Source organism: Trichosurus vulpecula, chromosome 6 (assembly GCF_011100635.1).
Source record: "Trichosurus vulpecula isolate mTriVul1 chromosome 6, mTriVul1.pri, whole genome shotgun sequence".
In the NCBI taxonomy this organism is placed as follows: domain Eukaryota; kingdom Metazoa; phylum Chordata; class Mammalia; order Diprotodontia; family Phalangeridae; genus Trichosurus; species Trichosurus vulpecula.
The window spans coordinates 26,655,646-26,679,158 of record NC_050578.1 but is presented as its reverse complement, the minus strand read 5'-3'; the positions used below and the strand labels follow the sequence as shown (position 1 = coordinate 26,679,158).

Genomic DNA, 23,513 nt, shown 5'->3' with positions numbered 1-23,513 from the left:
AATAAAATATAATAATAAATAACATTTGTATAATTCTTTTTAAATGTATAAACTTAACTTTTTATAAAACTTTAACTTTTAATACTACTTAACCCATGGGACTCATATGGTCACAGAATTTTTCTTCATTATATTAAATTTAATAAACAATTACTAAGTGCTCACTAGGTGCTGAATACTGAGCTAAGGTCCAGGGGAGGTAGAAAGGGTAGATAAGATATTATATTTGCCCTCAGGTAGCTCCCAATGGAGAAGGGGGGAAGATACAGGCCCTCCCTCTGGAACACTCAGCACCTTTGGCCTTCTCTTCCCTCACACCACAGCCACTCTAATTCAAGCTCTCATTACTTCTTTCCTGGAATATTACAACAGCCTCCTAATTAATCTTCCTGCTTCCAGTTTTTACCTTCATCATCTCAATAGAAACCAAATTGATATTCAAAGAGTACAGAGATAAGAACACAACACTTCTCTGTTTAAGAAGTTGTTACAGCTTCTAGGACCAAGAGCATAGTCCTCTGTGGCTTTCATACCCCTAAGAAATCTGGCTGCAACCTATTTTTCCAGCATAATTTCATATCACACCTCCTTACTTACTCTGTATTCCAGTCAAATCAGACCAGTTGCTATGCTCCATACATGACATTCCCTTTCTTCTCTCTATGTCTTTGAACAGGCTGTCCCTCCACCCTCAAACACTCCACCCAACCCTCCTCACCTCAGCATTCGGGAAGGCTCAGCTCGAGGACCACCTCCCGATTCCTCCCATTCTTAGTGCTCTTCTCTGGACCCCCAGGAAAGTAAAGCCAAGACAGCTGAGGAGATAGTAAGAGGACAGCTCATTCCTCTAAATGAGCTGAAGTTTCTTGTCCACTGATAAATTTGTTGTTCAGTCATTTCAGTAGTGTCTGACACTTCGTGACCCCATTTGAGTTTTCTTTACAAGGTTACTGGAGTGGCTTGCCATTTCCTTCTGTAGCTCATTTTATATTTGAGGAAATTGAGGCAAACAGAGTTAAGTAATTTGCCCAGGGTCACACAGCTAGTAAATATCTGAGACAGCATTTAAACTCAGGTCTTTCTGACTCCAGGCACAGTGTTCTACCCACTGAGCCACCTAGCATCCCATCTACTATAAATAATTCTCCATAATTTTGAAAGAACTGGAGCTGGTCAGTGAAGCAGTTCTGGAGAATGAGAAAGATTTCAGATCCCGGAGTAGGACAGGTGGGACACTTTTTGCGTAGAGTTGTATTTACTTCTCTGTGTACAGACTATTTCCTCCTAACAATGTAAGCTCCTAGCGGTCAAAGATTGGCTTGTATTTTTGTTCGCACAAGCCAATCCTTTATATCTGTAAAATTATAAAATGCGGGGGTGGAACGATCTGACTTTAAAGGTCTTTTCCAGCTCTAGATCTATGACCCTAAGTAGGCGAAGTATTTTTTACCAGCTTAGTTTTGAATTTGTCCTACTCTCTTTATTTGGTTTTCCTCCTTCACTAAAGAAATAACTGGGGGTGGGGTGGGGGAGGGGAAAGATGGATTGCCACAAAGTGAGAGCAAGACACACCTGATGGACGCACGCTCCTTAGGAATCCAGACAACATCAAGAGAATGGGAAGAAAGGATGAAAGAATGGAGGAACAACTAGTTATTAAGTGCCTACTATGCCAGGCACTGTACTCAGTGCTTTACAAGTATTTTCTCATTTAATCCTCACAACTCTGTGATGGAAATACCATTATTATCCTCCCTCTGCAGTTAAGGAAATCGGGGCAGATAGAAGCTGAATGACTTATCCAGGCTTACAGAGCTATTAAGTGTCCCAGCACACTGGATGAGGTCTCCCTGGGGCAAATTTCTAGGTACAGAGATGGAAAAGAGACTCAGACACTGGAAGTCACACAGATTGGAAAAGCTGTGATCCTCGTCACTGAAGGATTACTCCCATGGCTAAGTTCTCAGGTATACTGGATTATTCAAGTATTTTCTTGAACTAGAGAGCAAAATACTCGATCAGAACTATTTCTAACCCTTCACAGGCTAAAAGATTCTTAGTTCCTGAAGCTTTATTATACTGAAAACTGTTTTTTTTTAAAAGAAATTTACATTTATTTATTTTCAGTTTTCAACGTTGACTTCAGAAAACTGTTTTTAACACAGATTTCTGTAGCCTCTAAGATTGTTAAAAATTCCTCTTCTCCTCATCATATAATTGAGCAAATATCATACTGTACACATGCCCAGGGAACCAGCTTCTGGTGTGATGAAATACTTTGTCATCTAAGCTATCAGAAAGAATATCGTTCTCCCCCAGCCCCCACCTGGGAAGGACTTATACAAAATGATTCTTTTCCTGGGTTTTTAGTGAAATTGCAGAGAAGGTGGTAAATGGGAGGGAGAGGGAGTTCAAATAGAATTCTCCTGGGATAAAGTTAATTACCCTGGAATTTTGGTATAAGGCAATGGATTGATGTTATGACTAAACCCATGTTATAATGATATCTTTCAATTACTTCCAGGATGGTGTGTCTAAGGCATACTTATTTAACAGAGAAGTAATTAAATTACCCAGAGTCTGCCCTATAGTGTTTTACCCACCAGTGCCATTATCTTATGATATTTTATATACTTGGATATTTTCTATTTCCCTTATCTTTATAGCTGCACCAATTACATTGACTATCTAAGTCCCTTACTATTTCTAGGGTTGGGAGTAGAAGAGAGTCAGAACATAGATGGAAATAGTTTGGCCTGGCACTGTGCTAAGCACTTTATAAATGTTATCTTGTTTGACCAGCACAACAATCCTAGGAGGTAGTGCTATTATCATCCCCATTTTACAGTTGAGGAAACTGAGGCAGACAAAGCTAAAGTGACTTGTCCAGGGTCACACAGCTACTAAGTAACACTGGATTTGAATTCCAGTCTTCCCGATTCCAGGTCAATGCCTCTCTATCCACCACACTAACTAGCTGCCTAGATACTATACTGATACCTAACCCTTGACTTTCCTAAAGAATTAGAGGAAGGATTTTAAGGGCACTGAATGGGATTTTCTCTAGGATTATTTAGTGTCCTTGTATATAAAATCAGGGTATTATAACACATGACATAAAGGTATCCTCCAGCTCCTAGATCCTGAAATTTATAGAAATATATAGATAAGAATTGAAAAGGATGAGGACTATACCTATGGAGAAAATATCCAAAGGGATGAGGTCAGCAACCACTGTAATAAGAAATTAGGTCTAAATAAACTCCCAAAGTCATCTGAATGGAAAAAAAGAAGTCACAAGTATGATGTAGCCTTAAGGAAATGTGTAGAACGTAGTGGGCAACTGTACTAACATTCCCTTAGTGGTAGTACTGGGTAGTGGGTATTCTGACTATTTGGGTCATCCGCTTCTCTCTTCAGTGTCCAAGTCCTCTTTGATTCACTTTCCAGATCCCTGAATCAGAGGTTAGGGAATTGACAAATCACCCCAATAAGATTCACTTTAGAAAGTCTCTGAGGCCACAACATGGTCAACCTGCATGTGTCGCCCATTCTCATTACAGGTACCTGAGGACCAAAGGTCAGTGTCAAGTCAGGGAATAGATGACTTTTTCAAGTGATAACAGTTAGCCACAGCAAACAGACACGTGAAGGTTATGGAAATATTGAACTAAGTGACCTGATGAGATTCTATAAGATGGTTTCAAAGCAGACCCGCTAAAAAGCTAGAAAGATGCGGAGTAAGAAGAAACCTGAGGGGATCCATCAGAACCCTTGAGAGGAGCAGTGACTACAGATCAAGAAGCAGACCATAAAATAATCACCAATCAGAGAGTGACTACTGGTCAGATAAGTAGAATGTACCACTGAAGGAAAATGCTATTGACATGGGCATGTGTCACCCTTGGGGAAGTGTCCCTGAAACCCTTGGTAGACAGAAGACCTTGAGGAGCCCAGCTGTAACCACATGTAGCCCTCCTTACGGGAAAAGTCAACTTAAATATGGCTCTCTTGGTTAGGTACTAGCAAGGGGTCAAAAACTGGTATGCCTAGGGGTTCTATGTTTACAGGTTCACTTATACTATGAATGCTTTCAAACTTCAAAATACAGCCTGGGCTACTGCTCCGACAAGTTGGTAACAATCACAAATAATAAAGAAGCAGGAAATTGCTTCACAGAATTAGGCCAGTTATAATTGTGTCATGCAATTACGCAAAGGACTGGTGAACTCGGGAATTCCCTCCACTAACAGAGATGGCCATCCATTCAGTAAGATTGCTTATCAACCATGGCACTGTATGATCACAGATGGAAGAGAGCTCAGGAGCCATCTAATATAACTCCTCATCATTTTACAGATAAGAAAACAAAGGTCCAGGGAAATTTAGAGGCAGTTAAGTGGCACAGCGGATAAAGTGCTAGGCTTGGGGTTAGGAAGACATGAGTTCAAATATGACCTCAGACATCTGATTTTTACCAGCTGTGTGACTGTGGGCAAGTCACTTAACCTCAGTCTGCTTCAGTTTCCTCAACTGTAAAAAGGGGACAATAATAGCAACTACCTCCCTGAATTGTTTTAAGGATTAAAGGAGATAAAAATTGTAAAGTCCTTACTTGGCACAGTACTGGCACATAGTAGGCACTTAATAAATGCTTGTTTGTTTTTTAAGTGACTTCTCTGAAGCTGCACAGATTGTAGGCAATAGACATGGGATGTGTACCCAGCTTCTCCAACATTAGAGGCAGTGCTCTTTCCATTGGACCAGGTAACCCTTCAGAACATTATCTGGCCACTGGACCCAGGTGTCTCTGGAGGAGAAGGTGAGGCTGGTGACTCTGCATAGCCCTCCCTCACTTACATCCAATTCCCTTGCATGTCATGGCATCACCTCCATGATGTCATGGTCCTCTTCAAGGACAAACAACAAGAACTAAGCCCTAAGGATCTGTTTACAGCACAAAGAGATTAAGTGATTTGCCCAAGGTCATTCAATGCATACTTTAGATGTGCTTTGAACCCAGGTGTTTTTGACTTAAAGTTCAATATTTTATCTACTATGGGGTTATTTCCTATTGGATGATTCTTTCTTTCTTTCTTCCTAGAGGGGAAGGTTGTATTAGATAATATATAAAGCCATTTCTAATTCTGTACACTATGATTTACATGCTGCATCCATATCATGCTATTAATTAATGTTTATGAATATTCTAACATAAACTGTATGGCTTATTCTTTGGGCTGATGATTTCTCCAAGGTCTCCTAGTTCCAGTAGGGAAAAAAATGCGAATACCAGATTAGTATCCAAATCCAGTATTCTAAGTTAATCTACTGAGAATCTTTCCCTCAAGTTTTCAGCTAGAGATACTGATCCATATGGAAGAAATGGGCAACTGAGAATGCTGCAGCTTCAGGGACTCCGCTTTCCTATTAACAACATCTTTGGCTCTACTCTTGTCAGAAGGTCTGCAAGTCTTTCTCAACTCTAAACAGAACTGTCAGTCTGTGAGGAATGAGGAAGATACAGACACAGTTCTGGCAAAGATAGGAACATCCTCTCTTCTATACCACCATAGGTTCCATTCTTCAAGGTTTGGTGCTTTCCTTGAAGTCTGTTTGGGGAGGAGAGCAAAAAAGCAGAGAAAAGGTCAGGTAACTCCTCACAGCAATCCAGCCAGCACTTGTGTGAACCCTGATGGGCCAGAAAGAAAGAGAAGGGGAGAAGCAGCAAAGAGATGAGACAAAACACAGGAAAGGAGGAGTGTTATTTTTTTTTTTTAACAAACTGGACTTTTGAAAAATGCTTTAAAAATTTAGGTGGAATAAACTGAAATTTACCAGTCATGAAGTGGAAAAGCACCCCCCCCTTTAACTTTCTTTGATTGTTTTACTTATTTTTCACATCTGTGCCTGCCTTTTTTCCTTCCACCAAGCACACCTGTGTTTCTTCTTTGTATTTCTCCCTAGTCTTTCTACCCAAGCAATTCAAAATGCATTCCTGTTTCAACAGATTTATAAAAGTCTTTGGTAGAGATCACCCCTGAGGCTGCAGGAAAATATCCCATTTATCATCCATCACTTAGCAGATCTCGGAGAAAAGATGAGCAGAACAACAGTGATTCATGTAACTTGCAACATGCTTCCCTATTTAATGGCTCACTCGTTTAAAAAAATCAGAACTCAGACACCTCTAGGATATTTTACTGGAGGCATCATCAAGCTGCATATGCTAGCTTATGAATTTGCTGGAACAGTTCAGGTTATTTTTGAAGGATGCATATATCTTCAATACAGGAACAGTGGAGGATATAGGGATTGCCCTCAGATTCAGGAAGATCTAGGTTCAAGTCTTCATTTGGACTTTTATTGACTTTGTGAGCTTGGGAAAATTATTTAACTACTCACTCTCCCAGGTATCTTTCTAAGACGGTAAAATGAAAGCTTTGATAGAGGATGTTTCCTATACTGATAACATAAAAAAAATTTGGGCAGATATTTCCAAAAAACCTCTTTCCATAAAACAGATTTAATACATAAAACAAATACAGTATAGACTAAATATCACCCAAAATACATTTTAACAAAATGCATTTTGCAGGCTGGTGAGAGTATTAAGATTAGGTGATAAGAAACAGCTTTAAATCAGTGGGCTGAAAGGTTCAAATTGCCCAATCAAATTAAATCTTTTCATTAAGTGTCTACTATGAGTCAGGCAAAGTTCTGGGCACTGAGGATAAAAAAAGGCAAAAACTCAGTCTCAGTCCTAGAGGAGTTACGGTTTCATAAAGAAGATACAGGTTGTTGGGTCAGGAAGGAAACCAGGGAGCGGCAACAATTTAAAAAGGTCTCAAGGCAAATATGGCAAAGTCTCAGCTTTCAGTTCAAAAGAAAAATAAATGATCCTGCAATAAGTATCTCTACAAGCATGTTCAAATATTCTTTTATTTGGTCTACCAAGGTCAAATTTAAAGCAGGAAAGTTACCATTCAAATGAATAATCCCAGGGACTATGTTAGTTTCATGAGTGGCTGCTTTCTGTTTAAAATCCATGATTTGACAACATCTACTGCTTTATTTTCCTTAAATTTTTTATAGTTTTCTAGCTCTTCTAATGAATTTCTGACTTGATTTGTTCTTTGTGAAACACCAAGATGGTGACCGAGAAAAACGTTTCTGTTGACATCTTGAACTACTTTAAATATTATCCAAATAGAACTTGAAAACACAGTTGCCTTTAATTGGGGGAAAACGACTGGACTTCGGATCATCGCTACACAAATAACGCAAAGTTAAAGTATTTTTAAAAATTAAAACATTTTCTTTGTTTAGATTTTTTGCCAATTAAAATAAAAGGTTGATAAAAATGGACCAAATCCTAGCAAAAGCTTTTTATCTACCTTTCAAGGGAGATGAGGGTTTCTGGACAATGACTCACCAAATTTCCCTACGGATTAATCAATTACCAAGTATCTATTAAGCACCTACAATGTACCAGGCACTCTACAGGAGGAGAGGACACAGGTACAAAGAATGAAATACTCCCTACTCACAAGAAGCCTATATTCTAAGTGTCTCAGAGTCAAACCTGACCACAGTATCCTATTCTTCTTTACTCTCTCTTAAAACAAGGTCTTCCCAAGAGAAAGCAAAGAAAATAGTTTTGAAAAGAATTCAGAGGGAAAGGAAATTACACAGAGAGTCAACTTTGGGAGCAGAAGAGTCTATGAAATGCACTGAGCCGCAGCAGAGAAGCTCAAACAATGCCCCTGCCACTTCTGTGGATCTGAGGCTCTGAGGGGACTAAGACTTGCCTTCCAATAGTCTACAAGAATTCACCAAACATATATTCCTAACCCAAAAAACACTAAAAGCTGAGAGCTAAAAGAGTTCTGAAATCCCATCCAATGGTCTGGAAAATTCAAACAAAACAATCTCCACCTTATCTAGAGGGCTTTTTATGATGCTATAGAACTCACCTTGGAAGGGTGACTACTTTCCCCCCTCTTTTATTGTTAGAGAATTAAAATGGAATGATTTTAAAACGGGACTTTCAAATCCAAACACTTTTAACTGAAAATGTCCTTTGAAAATGCTTCACAGTTTGAAGTAAACTTATTCTAGGTTATAATTAGAATACCAGAATGCTATTTAAAAATAACACATGAAAAAAAAACCAAAAAATGTCTAATTCTAGAAAACAGAAGGAATTAATAATATCATAATCTGACTTATCACATTAGAGCTAAGACCTAGACAGGCTTTTTTTCCTTCTCTATATTTATTCACAGTGTAGCATGTTCTCTTGCTAATCAAGAAGAAATTTCTGTACCCATCCTGTAGGTAGGTTGTCTTTATGCTGCAAAGGATGAGAAATCAAACAAATTAATTTTTGGCTTGCCTTTTATAAACGTTAATGAGAGCTGTCGTGTCATGGAAATGACAGGTTGCCCAACTGCCAATAAAGCCTATGAATAGACACTGGATGACTAATAGGGGGCTGAAGGTTCTCAGATGGCAATGATACCTATATGGAGGGGCAGCTAGGCGGTAGATAGAGTGCTGGGCCTGGAGACAGGAAGACTCATCTTTCTGATATCAAATCTGGCCTCAGATACCTACTAGCTATGTGACCGTGGATAAGTCACTTAATTCTGTTTGCCTCCGTTTCCTCATCGGCCAAATAAGCTGGAGAGGGAAATGGCAAACCACTCCAATATCTATGCCAAGAAAACCCCAAATGGGGTCAAGAAGAGCCAGATACAACTGGAAAACCTGAACACAACTGTAAAATGACTGAAGAAAATCTGCAGAGATTTTCACAGAAAGATTATCAAGGAACCAGGTTTTTTTTTTCAGTTATGCAGTTTTATACTAGAGGTTTAGCAAAGAATACTGGAAGTGGAAATTTTAATTGCCCTTGGTTTCACAGAAAGTGAGTTTCACGATCCCCAGTGATTCTGCCTGAAGCACAGGCATGGGGTTTCTGCCACTTTTGTCTCTCTCTCAATAGCAGCCCCCAGTGACTTTAAGCTAGGAGTATAGGAGGCTGAGGAGCGGGCATAGAAATCAAGTTCTTGATTCATGGAAGGCAGCAAAGTCAAACCAACAAGTCAACAAGCCTTTATTAAACCCTCCGAGCCTCAGTTTCCTCATATTCAAAGTGAGGGAGTTTGGATTCAACAGTCTCTAAGTTCTGATCCATTTCTAAATCTATGATGACCCTACAATATTGTTGCTTACTGTGGGCCTCGGCAATAGGGAATTATCTTGCTTATTCTCATGGACAAAGAAGGAAGAACTGTGTTTGCATTATAGCAAAATTGACTGGTTGGTATGAGGCCTCCTTCTTCCATCCTATTCAGATTAAAGGAGCGAGGGGAGGGCTTTTTTAGACGGAGGTGGTGGGCAACTAGATTCCAAGAAACAACTCCCACAGCTGCTGCAAAACACTCATTGCCACCATAATTCCTTTAATATCTACAATAATAAAGTACCCATGAATTATTAGAGGAAGAAGAACTAGAATATTAATTTTAAAATTTGCTTGTTTTCTTGCAGGATGCAGAAAATAAAGAATTTAGTCAAACTATGGACAAGGTGTCATCTTACCATCGCATGGGGCACAAACTGAAACCGTACCGGTCTGCACTAGAAAAGAGCTGGCAATGTACTCATCATCAGTGTCAGAGTCCTGAACTGGCTGGATGGCACTAGTACTTAGCAACCACCTCTGGTTGTCATGGAGATTGGGTGATGGAGGAGGGGAATGTGTATGCTCAATAACTGATGGACTAGATGAGGAGGATGGCATGGGAGGACCTAGGAAAAAATAAAAAAAAAACACAATTTCAAATATGGATCAAAATAATGTACAAGGGACCAATCAAGTCCTCACCACTTTATTACGAAGAAACTAATATAAACAAACAATAATATAGATCTATTTAAATTGTAACAGCAACCGAATGATTCAGTAAACAGTTCTGAAGTATGATGAGACAAAGTTAACTATAAGCAGAAATTTGACATGGCTCCTCCAAGATTTAGACACAAACCACCTGTTAAACTGTACTATGATTTTCCTCAATGGATGATCCTGGAAAAGTCTAAAATTAAGAACTCACAGTTTGTTCTGGACTAAGCAGGCAGAAATGTTTACAAAGCAAACATAGATACACCTGCACAATTCTTCTGCTTTATCATAATTCACTGTCCTACTGAACAAATAGGCAGATGTGAGTAGCCATAGGTCAAGATCCCTGCCTGCTCATAAGAATTAATCAGCTAAGCCCAACCAAGAAATAACTGGGAAGACATTTATTTTGTGAAACATACATGTTCCCAATGGTACACTAAATTGGTTCAGCAGAGGTCATTTGCATCAGATGTTTGGTTTTTTTTTAAATCAGCACCACAGACTTTTGAAATCAGAAGGGAATGCACAGATCCTGTACTTAGGAGCCTATACCTAAGCAGGAATCTCTCTAGAACATTCCTGACACATGTTCATCCTGCCTCCTCTTGAAAACACCTAGGGTAGAGGAAATCTACAGCCTCCAGAGGCTATCCATTCCACTTCTGGACAGTTCTGTTAAGAGGTTTTGCCTTAAATGCTTCCCTGCAACCTTCATTCATTGTTTCTAGTTCAATATTCCAGAGTCAAGCAGCCTTATCACTCTTCCAAAACTTGAACATTACCTCTTCTGCATTTTTTTACTGAATTCTTTCTTGTATCTTCATCCTTTCCAATACCTTTCTCCCTGCCTACAAACATATTGAAATTTTCTTTTTCTTTTGCTGAAACAAACGAAATATTCTTCCTTTGATCTTTCAGTGCTGAACCAAGTCTAACACTTCCCAATTCCACTTACTTACCATCGACTTTTTCCTCAATTTCCTTGTAATGGAGATTCTAGCCCTGGCACTCTACAAAAGTCGACCTCTCAAAGGTCACAAAAGACATCTCAATTTCCAAAATCAGTTACCTTTTTTAAAAAAAAAACAAAAAACTTAATGTTCCTTAACCCTACTCTAACACTCTCTTCTCCCTGGGAGTCAATTGTCCTGGCTTCCACTATACTGCATTTGCATGACTTTCCTTCTAGCTTTCTCGTTTCTTTTTCTCTGTATCCTTGCCTTTCTTTCCGCTTCTTTAATGTAGATTTTCTTTAGGTTCAGACTCTAGTCTTCTATTACTATTCAATTATCTACTCCTACAGTTATAGATGGTTTCCAAATCTACATCTTAATAAATATTTGTAGAATCAAATTGTATAAAACAGAGTTCCAGACTTAAATTTCTAATTGTCTATTGGACATTTCCACCTAGAGATATTGACACCTCAATGTGTCCAAAACTGAACTCATCATCTTTTCCCCTTCAGTGAGTCTTGTTTGTAACATTTTCCTATTTTATTAACAGGATTTTCTAAGTTTATTCTCCATGTTTAAAATCTCAGTCACCTTGGACTTTCTCTCAATGGCTATGTATAACCAAAGAAAGTCTATGAATAATATTTTAGACATATATTTAAATCATAGAAATGTACAGTTCCTAAGAATCTATGGGATATCAGCTCATCAAAATGGACAGTATGTCAAAACAAGTGACAGGGAGCATTTACACTTAATCCCACAGCAGGTTACAGTCTCGTTTGTCCAACAGATCCAATTCAAAACCAAGTTCTGTGTTCAAAATGTCTTCCCTTCTTCCTCACCCCCGCCATTATTACTGTCAACTATCCTCACCTTCCAATCTATCCTACCTTCACATTGCTGCCAATAAAATCTTCCTAATTCACAAATCTGTTTGATGACATCACTCCATTTATCGGAAAGTGACACTGTCTCTATACTAACTACTCAATAAAACCCAAAGGTCTTCAACCATTTATAGCTCTCTACCAAATGGTTCCAATTGACCTTTCCAGTCTTTTCTTACATATTCCACCTGGCAAAATTATATTACTCATTAACTCCTAACACCCTTCCCAAATTACCCTGTATTTTCTCCATTTTGCCCATGTAATTCCCTATAGAATGTGCTCTTCTTCATCTGTGCTTCATGACATCCTTCCCATTCTTCAATTACCACTTTTTCCATTAAACCTCCTCTGATCCCCCCTCCCCAGTTGGAAATGATTTTTTAACATCATACTGCTCTTCTGCACTTATCATATTCTAATGTCTTATCACCCAATCCTACAATATTGTTAAATCCTCAAAGACAATGTGGTATAACTGAAAAAGCAAGGGCTTTGGAGCCAGAAGACTTAAGTTCAAATGCTACTCTGGTACCTAATAGCCGTGGGACCTTAAGTAAATCACTTAACTTCCCTGACCCTCAGTTTCCTCATTTGTAAAATGAAAGGGTTAGAATAAATGAGGGGTTCTTATCCATTTTCTGTATCATGGATCACTTTGGGCAGTTTAGTGAAGCCTATGGCTCCCCTCCCCTTCTCAGAATGTTTTTATAATAATAGTATTTATATAGCACTTTAAATTTTACAAAGTACTTTACAAATATTATTTCATTTTATTATCCACATAAGAACTTCGGAAGGTAGGTGCTATCATTATTCTCATTTTACATCTGAGAAAACTGAGGGAGAAAATGATTAAGTGCCTTGTCTAAGGTCATACAGTTAGTCTGTGTCTAAAGTCATATTTGAATGTATGTCATCCTAACTTCAGGTTTTGCACAAGAAAATATACAAGATTGCAAGGAAAACCAATTATAATGAAATATAGCTTTCTGAATCTTTATTTTTCAATCACAGACTACAGATTAAGAATACTCAGCTAGATGGCCTCTGGGGTTCCTTCCAAACCTAGGGCTACACCTGTTTATCCTCACCTGATCATCCAACACAGTGCAGAGGAAATAGTTGATTCCTAAGGATTTCTGGTGGATATAGTTTTAGTATAGTTCCTTTATATTGAACATATTATTTCAGGACAGCATTCCTTGACTTTCAAGAAATTGCAATCTATTTGGGACAAGGAGACATTAATGATAGAACTGTCAAACAATTTTAATGCTTCAAAAAATCTTTGATTCCATCACTAAGGATACTCCTTGACTCTCAGGTTGTATGGTTGGTCCTTCATTCTCGAAGGGGACCATGACATCATGTAGATGATGCCATGACTTGCATGTGTATTGGATTTAAGTGAGGCAGGGCTGTGCAAGGTAACCAGCCTCACTTTCTCCTCCAAAGCCAGTGGTCAGATATAGATCAGGACAACTGGAGATGATCCACCACCCCTCAAACAACTCTTCTAGACATAAATGTCTTAATAGACGGCTCCGTGAACAAGCTTGACTATCTGGTGGCCAACAAACAGTAAGCTCTACAAGAGTTCAGAGAAGGAAGGCAACCTTGTGGCCTGGCATGGTTACAGAAGGTTCCACAAAGCAGATATATGAATAGTCTTGAAAGATATTTAGGAAAATGGGAAGTAATTTCATGTGAAGCACATAAATTTCTTTTCAAACATTTGGATGAAAATTTGAATGACTACTGTATGTTTCTGTGAGATTATTTGTATCTATGCTATTATTTACATATATTTTTATCTCTTCATAAATGTAGAATTTTTTGCAGCCTTATATATCTACTGACTACTGTCAGGTATGTCATGTACATGAGTTATGTACCTCAAAGAGAAGTACAGAAAGGAAGCAATGTTAAGAATCTAGGGTATTGGGACCACAGATAATTTATGGTATCTCTTAATTTGGGCATTGGGAAACATTTATAATTAATTCTTTTGCATGATAAATTTTCATATGTATGAATTTTTAAAAATGCATATTCTCCTAAGCAATATATTTTAAAAAACATTTTGGTTCTTAAGTATAGAGCTAGACAATTATACCTGGGGAAAAACCCACCTCACTACCACCATAAGGATTAAATTATCTCAGCTGGTGTTCCAAATAATACTAATATAAAAGGCCGCTAGTAAAGAGAAACAACTTTATGTAGGCTCCCATTTAAGCAGAATCATGATGTTAGTATGTAAAACCTTTTTTAAAATGGCACAGTTGGGGGATGGGGAGAGAATTGCTAAGTGAAACATCATCCTACCCATAGATGGAGCACTGTGTCTGAAAACCAAGTAAGATTAATGCCTCGTGCTTTGATTTAGAAAGTGCTTCACCCACAGCATTAACATACACTGACAACGAGGTATTAAAATGGAAAATTTTACAGTGTCATTTTACCCTCTAGTGACAGGCTCACTTGAACAACAGTAGCAGCAGAAGAAGTGATGACACAGTATCTTCCCTCCTTGTAAATGAGTAACACATTGTTGGTAATTCCTTGGATCGCCTGCCTCCTGTTTTTTCTTTCAGACTACATGTTAAGTCTCTCTCATTTCTGATTTGTTTCCGGTTTGGGTTTGTTGGTGGTTGTTTTTTGCTGTTGCTTCTAGTCAGATCATAACAACAAGTCCTAAGACCAAAGCCGGACCTCAAAATGTTGGTGCCCTAGGCACAATTATGACCACTATGCCCCTCCCTACCTATACTATTTTCCATTTACCTGAAGTTTTACTGTAGTACATACAACTTGACTTGTTAAAAAATATCTTCATATCATAAAGAACAGAATCTTCTAGAACAGAAATATATACATTTAGAAATATTACTATTAAATAGCATGGCAGTCTTCCTAGACACAAATCATCCTCCCACACCCAGAGTGTCCTAGGCAACTGCCTACCTAGCAATTTATTCCTAGTCCTGGTTCTGCCTGTAACATGCCAATCAATCAAACAACAAGCATATATTTAGTTCTTACTATGTCACAGGAACTCTCTTAAATGCTGGAGATAACACAGAAAAAAATCCAAACAGTCCCTGCCCTCCATGGGCTTACATTCTAATGAGAAGATAATATGTAGATAAACAGATAAACAGAAGTCACTTTGTTGTTGTTTGTCCTTCATTCTCAAAGAGGACCATGGCATACAGAGTAGACAGAAGGTGACCTAGAGGCAAGGCAGAAGAACCTCGGGGCACCAGGAGAGGCTTCTTGCAGAAGATGACGTCTGAGCTGATATTACAGGTTAACAGATTAACTCTTTCTCCACACTGGCCTGCTGTACCAAATCAGATTGTCACCTGAGTCTCATTTACTTGAAATCTGTCTGTTTTTCTGAAATACTCCTTCAGAGTAAGCTTTGCCTTGCTTCTAAAAGGGTTGTTTGCCACGAAAGCACTGCATGTCATCCCTGATGAAACATTTAATTTATATTGTTTATACTATGCTTATTTTCAGATGACTTCTATGTGTTTGTGGGTTTCTTCTTTTTCCCCCCTCTCTAGGAAAAAAAAAATGCTAGTCTGTAGAAGCCTGCCATAGACAACACGGACTGCTAGGGTTGGAAAGTATCTCGAAGACCATCAAGCCCAACTCCTTTAGTTTAGAGATTAGAAAGTTGAGAGATTAGAAGGCAGAGAATCATGGAGGTCAAGAGGGCTTGCTCAAGGTCAGACAGTTAGTTAATGGCAGAGCTGAGATTCAAACCAGAAGGCCGACTTCTACCATCAAGCTTTTTCCACCAGACTCGGCTACCTCAGACTATTCTGACCTTTATCTACTAAGTCTTCAAGAGAAGGAACCAAGGATAAAACAGTAAGAGAATAAGATGAAATGACAGGAGTTTTTAAGAAAACTCCCCTTCCCTCTGAGATTGCCTCCAATCCCTACGAGATTACCTTCCTTTTACATTTATATATATATATATACATATATATATATGTATACATATATACATATGTATGTATATATATACATATATATGTATGTGTGTGTGTATATATATATATATATATATATATATATATATATATATATATATATATATATATATATATATATATATATATCTTGTACCATACATAGCTACTTGCATGCTGTCTCACAATTAGAACACAAGGGGTTTTTTCTCTTTTTTAATAACCTCTATGTTTAGCATTTTGCCTGCAACACCAGGAGCACTTAATGCTTGTTGACCAACTGGGGATATAAGTACAAAGAATGAAAGAATCCCTTTCCTCAAGGAGCTTACATTCTAACGGGTGAGACAAGTTCACAAAAAAATCTATACAGCATAAATATAACATTTACATATATGTATAAATAAAGTAAATACAAGGTAATTTCAGATGAAGGGAACTAGAAGTTGGGGGAATCAGGGAAGTGAGCAAGAGGAGTGAGTAGGAAATGGGAGTGGGGAGAAAAGGGAGGTCATTTGGAGCCAAAGGTTTGGTTATTTTTGCCTCTTTTAAATGCAGTCAGTACTAGGAGGTGTGTCAAGTAATGAGGCTGAATTTTTAATCAGCATACTGGAACTTAAAAAGGCACATGAATGGTAATTTGGGGACACCAAATACTTAGCCAGCAACGGGGCTGGAGCTCAAAGGCATTTCTGGAATCTTCCTTTGGGAACTGTCTCCACAGCAAGTTATGAAGCTCCTCTTACTGGCTACTTGACACTCACACATCTTTTCATTGTGGATATGATACAGAAACAGCTGAAGGTTCTTTGGAGGTAAGTCACATGGATGAACTGGGTAATCCTTTTTTTGTGTGTTGGGGGGGCGGGGAGTGTCAAAAAACAATAAAATAATAGGACTGGGCCTAAGTCAATTCATCTCTAAAATGAGGGGTCTGGTGAGATGATCTCTCAGGTCCCTTCTAACCACTGTGATTTTCTTGTGTGACTAATTCTATAATTCAAAACTCCCTTGACACCATTGTCCAATTTTCTCCTCCTTGTCCAGCTTCAGATGACAAGGTAGCCCTTCTCTTCCCATTTGCTTTTGTTTCTTCTGTCGGCTTACCCCTTTAACAGTCCCCCAGAGTATAATTTCCAATTTCTCCCTGTCTACCTGCTTCTTTTACTTCTTCCTAAAACAAACATGCCTAAGTCTCTCTCATCCTTGAAAAAAAGCAAAAAACTCCTTAATTTGACCCTGCGATGCCCTCATACTATCATCCCATATTCCTTCTTTCACAGCTAAACTTCCAGGACTTAACACAGTGCCAAAATGGCTCTCTATGAACCCTGCCTCTACTTTTTATCCTCTCATTCTCTATTATGATAGTATTTCCAAGGTTATCACTCAACTGAAACTGGTCTCTCCAAGGTTACCAACGATCTCTTTACTGCCATGTCCAACAGCCTTTTTTTCCAGCCTTCATTCTTCTTGGCTTTTCCAAAGCCAAGGTCAGTATTAACCACCTTTTCCTCTTAGAAACCTCTCTTTTCAGAGATTTCATGACACTTCTTTCTCCAGGTTCTTCTCCCTGCTCAGCCCTTCTTAGAATTCTTTGCTAGATCATCACCTACTCATCACCCCTCTGTGTGGCTGTTGCCACACAGTGTACTATGTTTTGGGTCTTCTCTTCTCTCTCTACACTACCCCTCTTGGTGAGCTCATCAGCCATGATGGGTCTAATTACTATCTCTATGCAGAGGATTCTTAGATCTTCAGTGTTAGTCTTTATTCTGAACTCCTGTCTTACACCACCAAGTGTGTACTGCACATTTCCAACTGTATCTCTCTTAGGCACCACAAATCATCATGTCGAAGACTATTATCTATCCCTAAATCTCTCTTTTTAAGTTCCTTATTTCTCTTGTGAAACAAAATTGTTAAAAAAACTAAAACACAACTGTTCCTTCAAATAACCTAAGTTCACAAAGTCATCTTGAATTCTCCCCTCTTACTCACTCCTCATATCCAATCGCTTGTCAAACTGTGTCAACTCTACCTTCACCCCAACCTTTATATTAACTACTGTCCCCACTCACATAACCACCATCCTCATCATCTTTTGGCTAGTATAGACTACTAAAATCACCTCCTAAATGGTCCTTCTGCCTCTAGTCTCTATCATCTTGAATGGAACTTTCATAGGTAGAGAGCAAAATGGGGTAGTTGGTGGCATAGAGCATAGAGTGCCAGGCTTGGCATCAGGAAAACTCATCTTTCTGAATTCAAATCTGGCCTCAGACACTTACTAGCTGTGTGCCCATGGGTAACTCACTTAATCCTATTTACCTCAGTTTCCTCATCTGTCAAATGAGCTGGAGAAGGAAACCACAAACCACTCCAGTATCTCTGCCAAGGAAACCCCAAGTGGGCACGAAGAGTTGAGCGCAATTAAACAACTGAACAACAACAAAGTAAAATCATATTCCTAAAGTATAGGTCTAACCATGTCATTTCCTGGCTAAAAAAAATTTCCAGTGGATAAAATATTTAAGAAAATAGAAATTCCTGTGTTTGGCATTTAAAGTCCTTTACAGTCTGGCTCCCCACATACAATCTATGCTTCAGCCAAACTAGATAACTTACACAATGTTCTCCTGTCTCTATACCTTGGCATGGACTGATTCCTGGGCCCACAACACAGGTCCTTCCCCCCTCCACCTAGCTGAATCTCTAACTTTTTTCAAGATTCAGTTTGTGTTACCTCCTGCAAAAGGCCTTACTTTTCACTTCTTTTCCCGCGCATCCCACAGAATTAATTTGTATATTTTTTGCATTCTGTGTAATTCTTTTTCCTGTCAACAGAATGCAAACTCTTGGAGGGTAATAACTGTTTGCTTTCTGTCTGCATCTCCAATACTGAGTACAGTGTCTGGCACGTGCTAGGCACTTAACAGACTCTGAATGAAAGAATGAAAAAGCCTAGATGCTGTGGGAATGAAGCAGCAATCTGCATGACATACCATCTGAAGAAAAACAAAATCCTTTTTGTAGGAAGAGAAATGTTGGGAGAAGAATTTCCTATTTCCCACTAACTTACGGGAATTTCAATTGTGGGATTCCAAGAGCCTGCTCTCTCATTTAACAATCAGAGAACTTGGTTCATTAAATGGTTTCTTTTTTCCTACTGTACTTAGAGTAGCAACAAAAATATTTGGCTAGTATGTCCAGGTGCCATATTTCCTGTTCTACCATAGACTTCCTTTTGTTGTTCTGTTCTAAAGTACCTCACAATTTTTATCCAGGAGCTTTCTCCCCTCCCCACAGTCTCAGGACTAAACTTCCTAAAACCTGTAGAAGAGTCAGACATCAGAAAGTAAAATTATTAAGAGCCACAAGTTTGGACGATGTTATAAAAATCTGAATGTGCACTTTGGATTCTCTCATCAACTGCAGGCTAACTTTTTTCTATTCACTTTCATGACCTTGTCATACGTTGAAGATAAAATGAAATGCATTTTGTGGTGGAAGTAAAGGACAAAATCAAGTCGTATAGTATTTTACAAGTAGCACAGCAATAATTTGAGCAAGGAAAAGAAAAAGTCTGAAGTTAAAACTGAGTTTAGAATATTGCTTTTGGACTCTAGGCAACTTACTCTAACTTTCTAACTCTCAGTTTCCTGAGCTATAAAATGGGAATACCTGCAATACCTACTTCAGAGGAGAGCTGTCTACGAAGTGCTAAGTAAACCTAAAAGTAATATAAAAATAATAGCTTATATGAGCTAGCATTTAAATGTACTTTAAGACGAGCAAGATGCTTTACAAATATTACCTCATTTGGTTCTCAGAATAACCTTGTCTAGCAGGTGGTGTTATCAATACCCTCATTTCACAGATTAAAAAAAGTGAGACTAGGACAAGTTAAATGATTTGATCAGACTCACAGCTAGTAAGTGTCTGAGGTAGGATTTGAACTTGGATCTTTCTAACATAGGGTCCTGTACTCTATTGAGCCAAATATAAGTGTAAATTATTTTTGCTGTTGCTGTTACTATTATCATTAACCAGCATTTATAGAATGCTTTAAAACTGCTTGAAGTCACCAGAATGTGCAGTGGATAGAGAATGGAGTCAGGAAGATCAGGGTCCTAATTTAACCTCAGACATTTCCTAGTTGTATTACCCTGGACAAGCCACCTAACCTTTGCCTGCCTTAATTTCCTCAACTGTAAAAGGGGGGAAAATAAAAGCACCTACCCCACAGGGTAGGGTACCTAGGTGGCACAGTGGATAGAATGCTGGGACTAGAGTCAGGAAAACACATCTTCCTGAATTCAAATCTGGCCTCAGACACTTACTAGCTGTGTGACTCTGGGCAGGTCATTTAACTGTTTGCCTCAGTTTCCTTGTTTGTAAAATAAGCTGGAGAAGGAAAGAGAAGGAAATGGCAAACTACTCTAGAATCTTTGCTAAGAAAATCCCAAATGGTGTCACCAAGAGACAGACACAACTGAAAGCGACAGAATAACAACCTACAAATAACTGTTAGGATCAAACAAAATCACTGTAAAAATATTTGTAAAAAAAAAAAAAAGCACATAAATAAATGCTCATTACTTCTCCCCTTTAACACCCCCTCCCAAGGTTTGCAAAGTATTTTACAAACATTACTGCATGTTGTCCTCACAACTGTAAGAAGTGCTATATTTATCCTAATTTCATCTATAAGGAAACTGAGGCAGGCAGAAATTAAGTGATTTGCCCAGGGTCACTTTTATCCTTGAATCTACAATTCTCAATACTTAGATGTGGAGCAGACTGGATGCAAGAATAGATTTAAGAGGTTTATAACAGAACTTGCATTAAATTATTTAAAAATTTAAATTACATTTAAAAATAATTTTCAGTGCTGCAACTCTTTATTGCCTAGGAACTTCTGTCCAAAGAACCCACAGAGGTCTATAAAAGACATGGTTTAAAGTGTCCTGGATTCTTCTCCATTTCAAAATTCTACCTCTATAAGATTCACAACAGATTCTACCACTTGTGCACTAAAGGAAATCACATGGATATGTGCCTGCAGAGACAACTGCTTGTTTTACTTTAAAGGCAAGAGTTTTTAACCTAAGAGAACTCTATCTTAAAGATAGAGTTGGTCTATAAACATGATTTAGGGCTTTTTTCTTAATATGAATGATCTTAGAAACGTGATCCTCTTATCATAATAGGTTAATTTTAAAAGACTCATTAACCTTTTCTCAGTTTTGATGTGGTTTTATCAATATTTAATCATATGCTTAAATGGCTCCATGCCTATAAGAAAATACACTAAATTGGTAACAGTGCTTCCAGGGAAACTTGGATAGTATATTAAAAATTAATCACAGTCCTTACGGCTCTATTTTCAAATGACTCTGGAGGTACCACCTCTAGCTTGCTGATGATCATACACCTGGTTTTACAGAAGGTTAATTCTTATATGGCTCATCACTAAAGCAGTCACATTTCAGCCTGTATCTTTTGCTTAAATAAACAAATAAAGGATACACTTCTATGTGGAAAGTTGTATTCAGAAAATATTCCCTAATATTTGACATCTGGACTTTTTTGTTTTTTACTACTTAAGTCCTAAGGATTCTCAACACTGACCAACGGATGTACAGCTGCTTGTTGGAAAACTTTGGCAAATGCTTAGAAAGCTTCAATTACAATGAATATTATGAAGTAAATCCTTGGGGGAGTGAAATAATTGATCATTGCATTTTCTAGAATACAGGTGAATGCATTAACTACTAGACATATCTGATTCGGCCACCTTCCACAGAATACCAACAATGAACAGCCTGACGAAGGTAGCTAGGTACAAAATTCAGAGCAAGTGTTTTGGTGGAGTTCAATCTGCATGTGGGCTGTTGTCAACACTTGATAATAACCTAATGCAGGTACTGGACTGCTGGGTGGAAAAAGTTATAAAGAATGGAGTAGATTTAATAGTTTGTAAGATAACTGGATTTAGTTGATTCCAATGCAAAAATGACTCTGCCCCTTACGGTGTAAAATGAAAAATAAATAAATGATTACTCGTAATCATATAAAGTGCTTCTTGAGATTATTTTTCATTTGCACCGAATATATATTCGACAAGTATTGTATGGATTATTTTCAGGATGTCTCCCCTATAGGTGGTGAGTGTCCTGAGGCAGGGAATATTTTTGCCTCTTTTTGTGTCTCCAGCACTCACTTAGCACAGTGCCTGACTCTCTCTCTCTCTCTCTCTCTCTCTCTCTCTCTCTCTCTCTCATTCTTTCTACCTACATACATACATCTTCAGAGGCGGTGTTAGATTGTTTTACCTGACCAAAAGTAAGTATAAAAGTGAGAGAAGATTTCACAGGTTATATTCATAGGTATTATATAAACTATAATAAAATTTTAGGAAAAGAAAGAAGCATGGTATTTTATGTGGAAGACAGGAAAGAGATAGTGTGATGACAGAAGGGCAAATACAAAGATGATGAAAGAAGGTTAATCCAGGTATATATACGTGTGTGTGTGTGTGTGTGTGTGTATCAGGAATGCTATGGAAGTCTCTTTGGCTGAAGTGGAGAGTTGATTTACATCATGAATGCAAAAAAATAAAGAAGGAGGTGTGCATAATTGGTGAATTGCCTTGAAACATGTCATTAGGGATTCAGTCTTGATGTGACAGCCATTTTATGTAAAAGAGACACAGAAGATGAATACACACACATGCATACTATATCCATATATACTATATATGTCTGTGTATACATATGGACAGAACTCGTATGTGTATGTGTACACACATACATGACAGAATATCTATCTATATATGGACAGAATTTTTTTTCCAGGTTTGTGATGTTAGAAGAAAAGGGAAGTTCATACTGAGTCTATTCACTAAGTGCAACTAAGAAATTCCTGAGGATAGACTTTGATGGGTTGCTCCCGTCAAACTGAGAAATAACACAAACCCCAAGAGATGAAATGTCAATGGAAAGCTGAATGGTAGAACAAGTAGGCTGTAAACATATCTCCAATGAGCACCTACAACCAAGAAGTAGTACCAGGATTATCATTCTAGAAATGCCTGATCAATAAAGAGAGTGGGTCGGTCATTCAATGAGAGCAAGGAATAATGAATAAACAAACTGACTGTTCCATTAGTATCCACGAATTTTTTTTTAAATCCTAGAGGAAGGGCTCCAAATACACTGACATATCCTTCATGGAGGATCTATAAGAGAACATAGACAAGTACAGCTCAAGAGGAGAGTACACTAATGGGTGGAAATCTGTACTGATGGAGGGAGGGAATAGACTCACTTACATGAGATCTTTTACCCAATGAAGCTAATATTTTGAACCATACAAGAGTTCTCTGGGATTCTAATAGTGTCAGAAAGGTAACATGGTACAGCGAAGAGAGTACTGGATTTGGTATCTGCAGCTCTGCTCGCTATCTGCATGACCTTGGGAAATTCACTTCATTTCTCTAGGTTTGTTTCTGTATTAGTAAAATGAAGGGACTAGACTATGACTCTTGAGGCTCCTTCTCCCTTTTAACATTTTATGATTCTACTTGAAATAGAGGTCAAGACTGGGAAATAAGGGAAGATTATTTCTGATTTGACAATGTGTCACTCTATAAATTGTTTCGGATTAGACCAAACTCCCCCTCCTATGCCACAGAGGTCATTCACAGAAGTTCTTTTATTCCAGGAAAAAAAATTAGTGATATAGTAGAAAGACTGCT

At 38.2% G+C, this 23,513-nt stretch overlaps 1 protein-coding gene across 1 annotated transcript in view; it reads right to left on the bottom strand.

Moving 5' to 3' along the window:
- Window positions 1-9,811, bottom strand: part of LOC118853460 (teneurin-3) — a 324,419-nt gene extending 314,608 nt beyond the window's left edge. Inside the window, exon 1 of the mRNA XM_036763567.1 lies at window positions 9,610-9,811. Coding sequence (XP_036619462.1) covers window positions 9,610-9,811 — 202 coding nt within the window. The remainder of the gene's footprint in view (window positions 1-9,609) is intronic.
- Window positions 9,812-23,513: the final 13,702 nt, after the last annotated feature.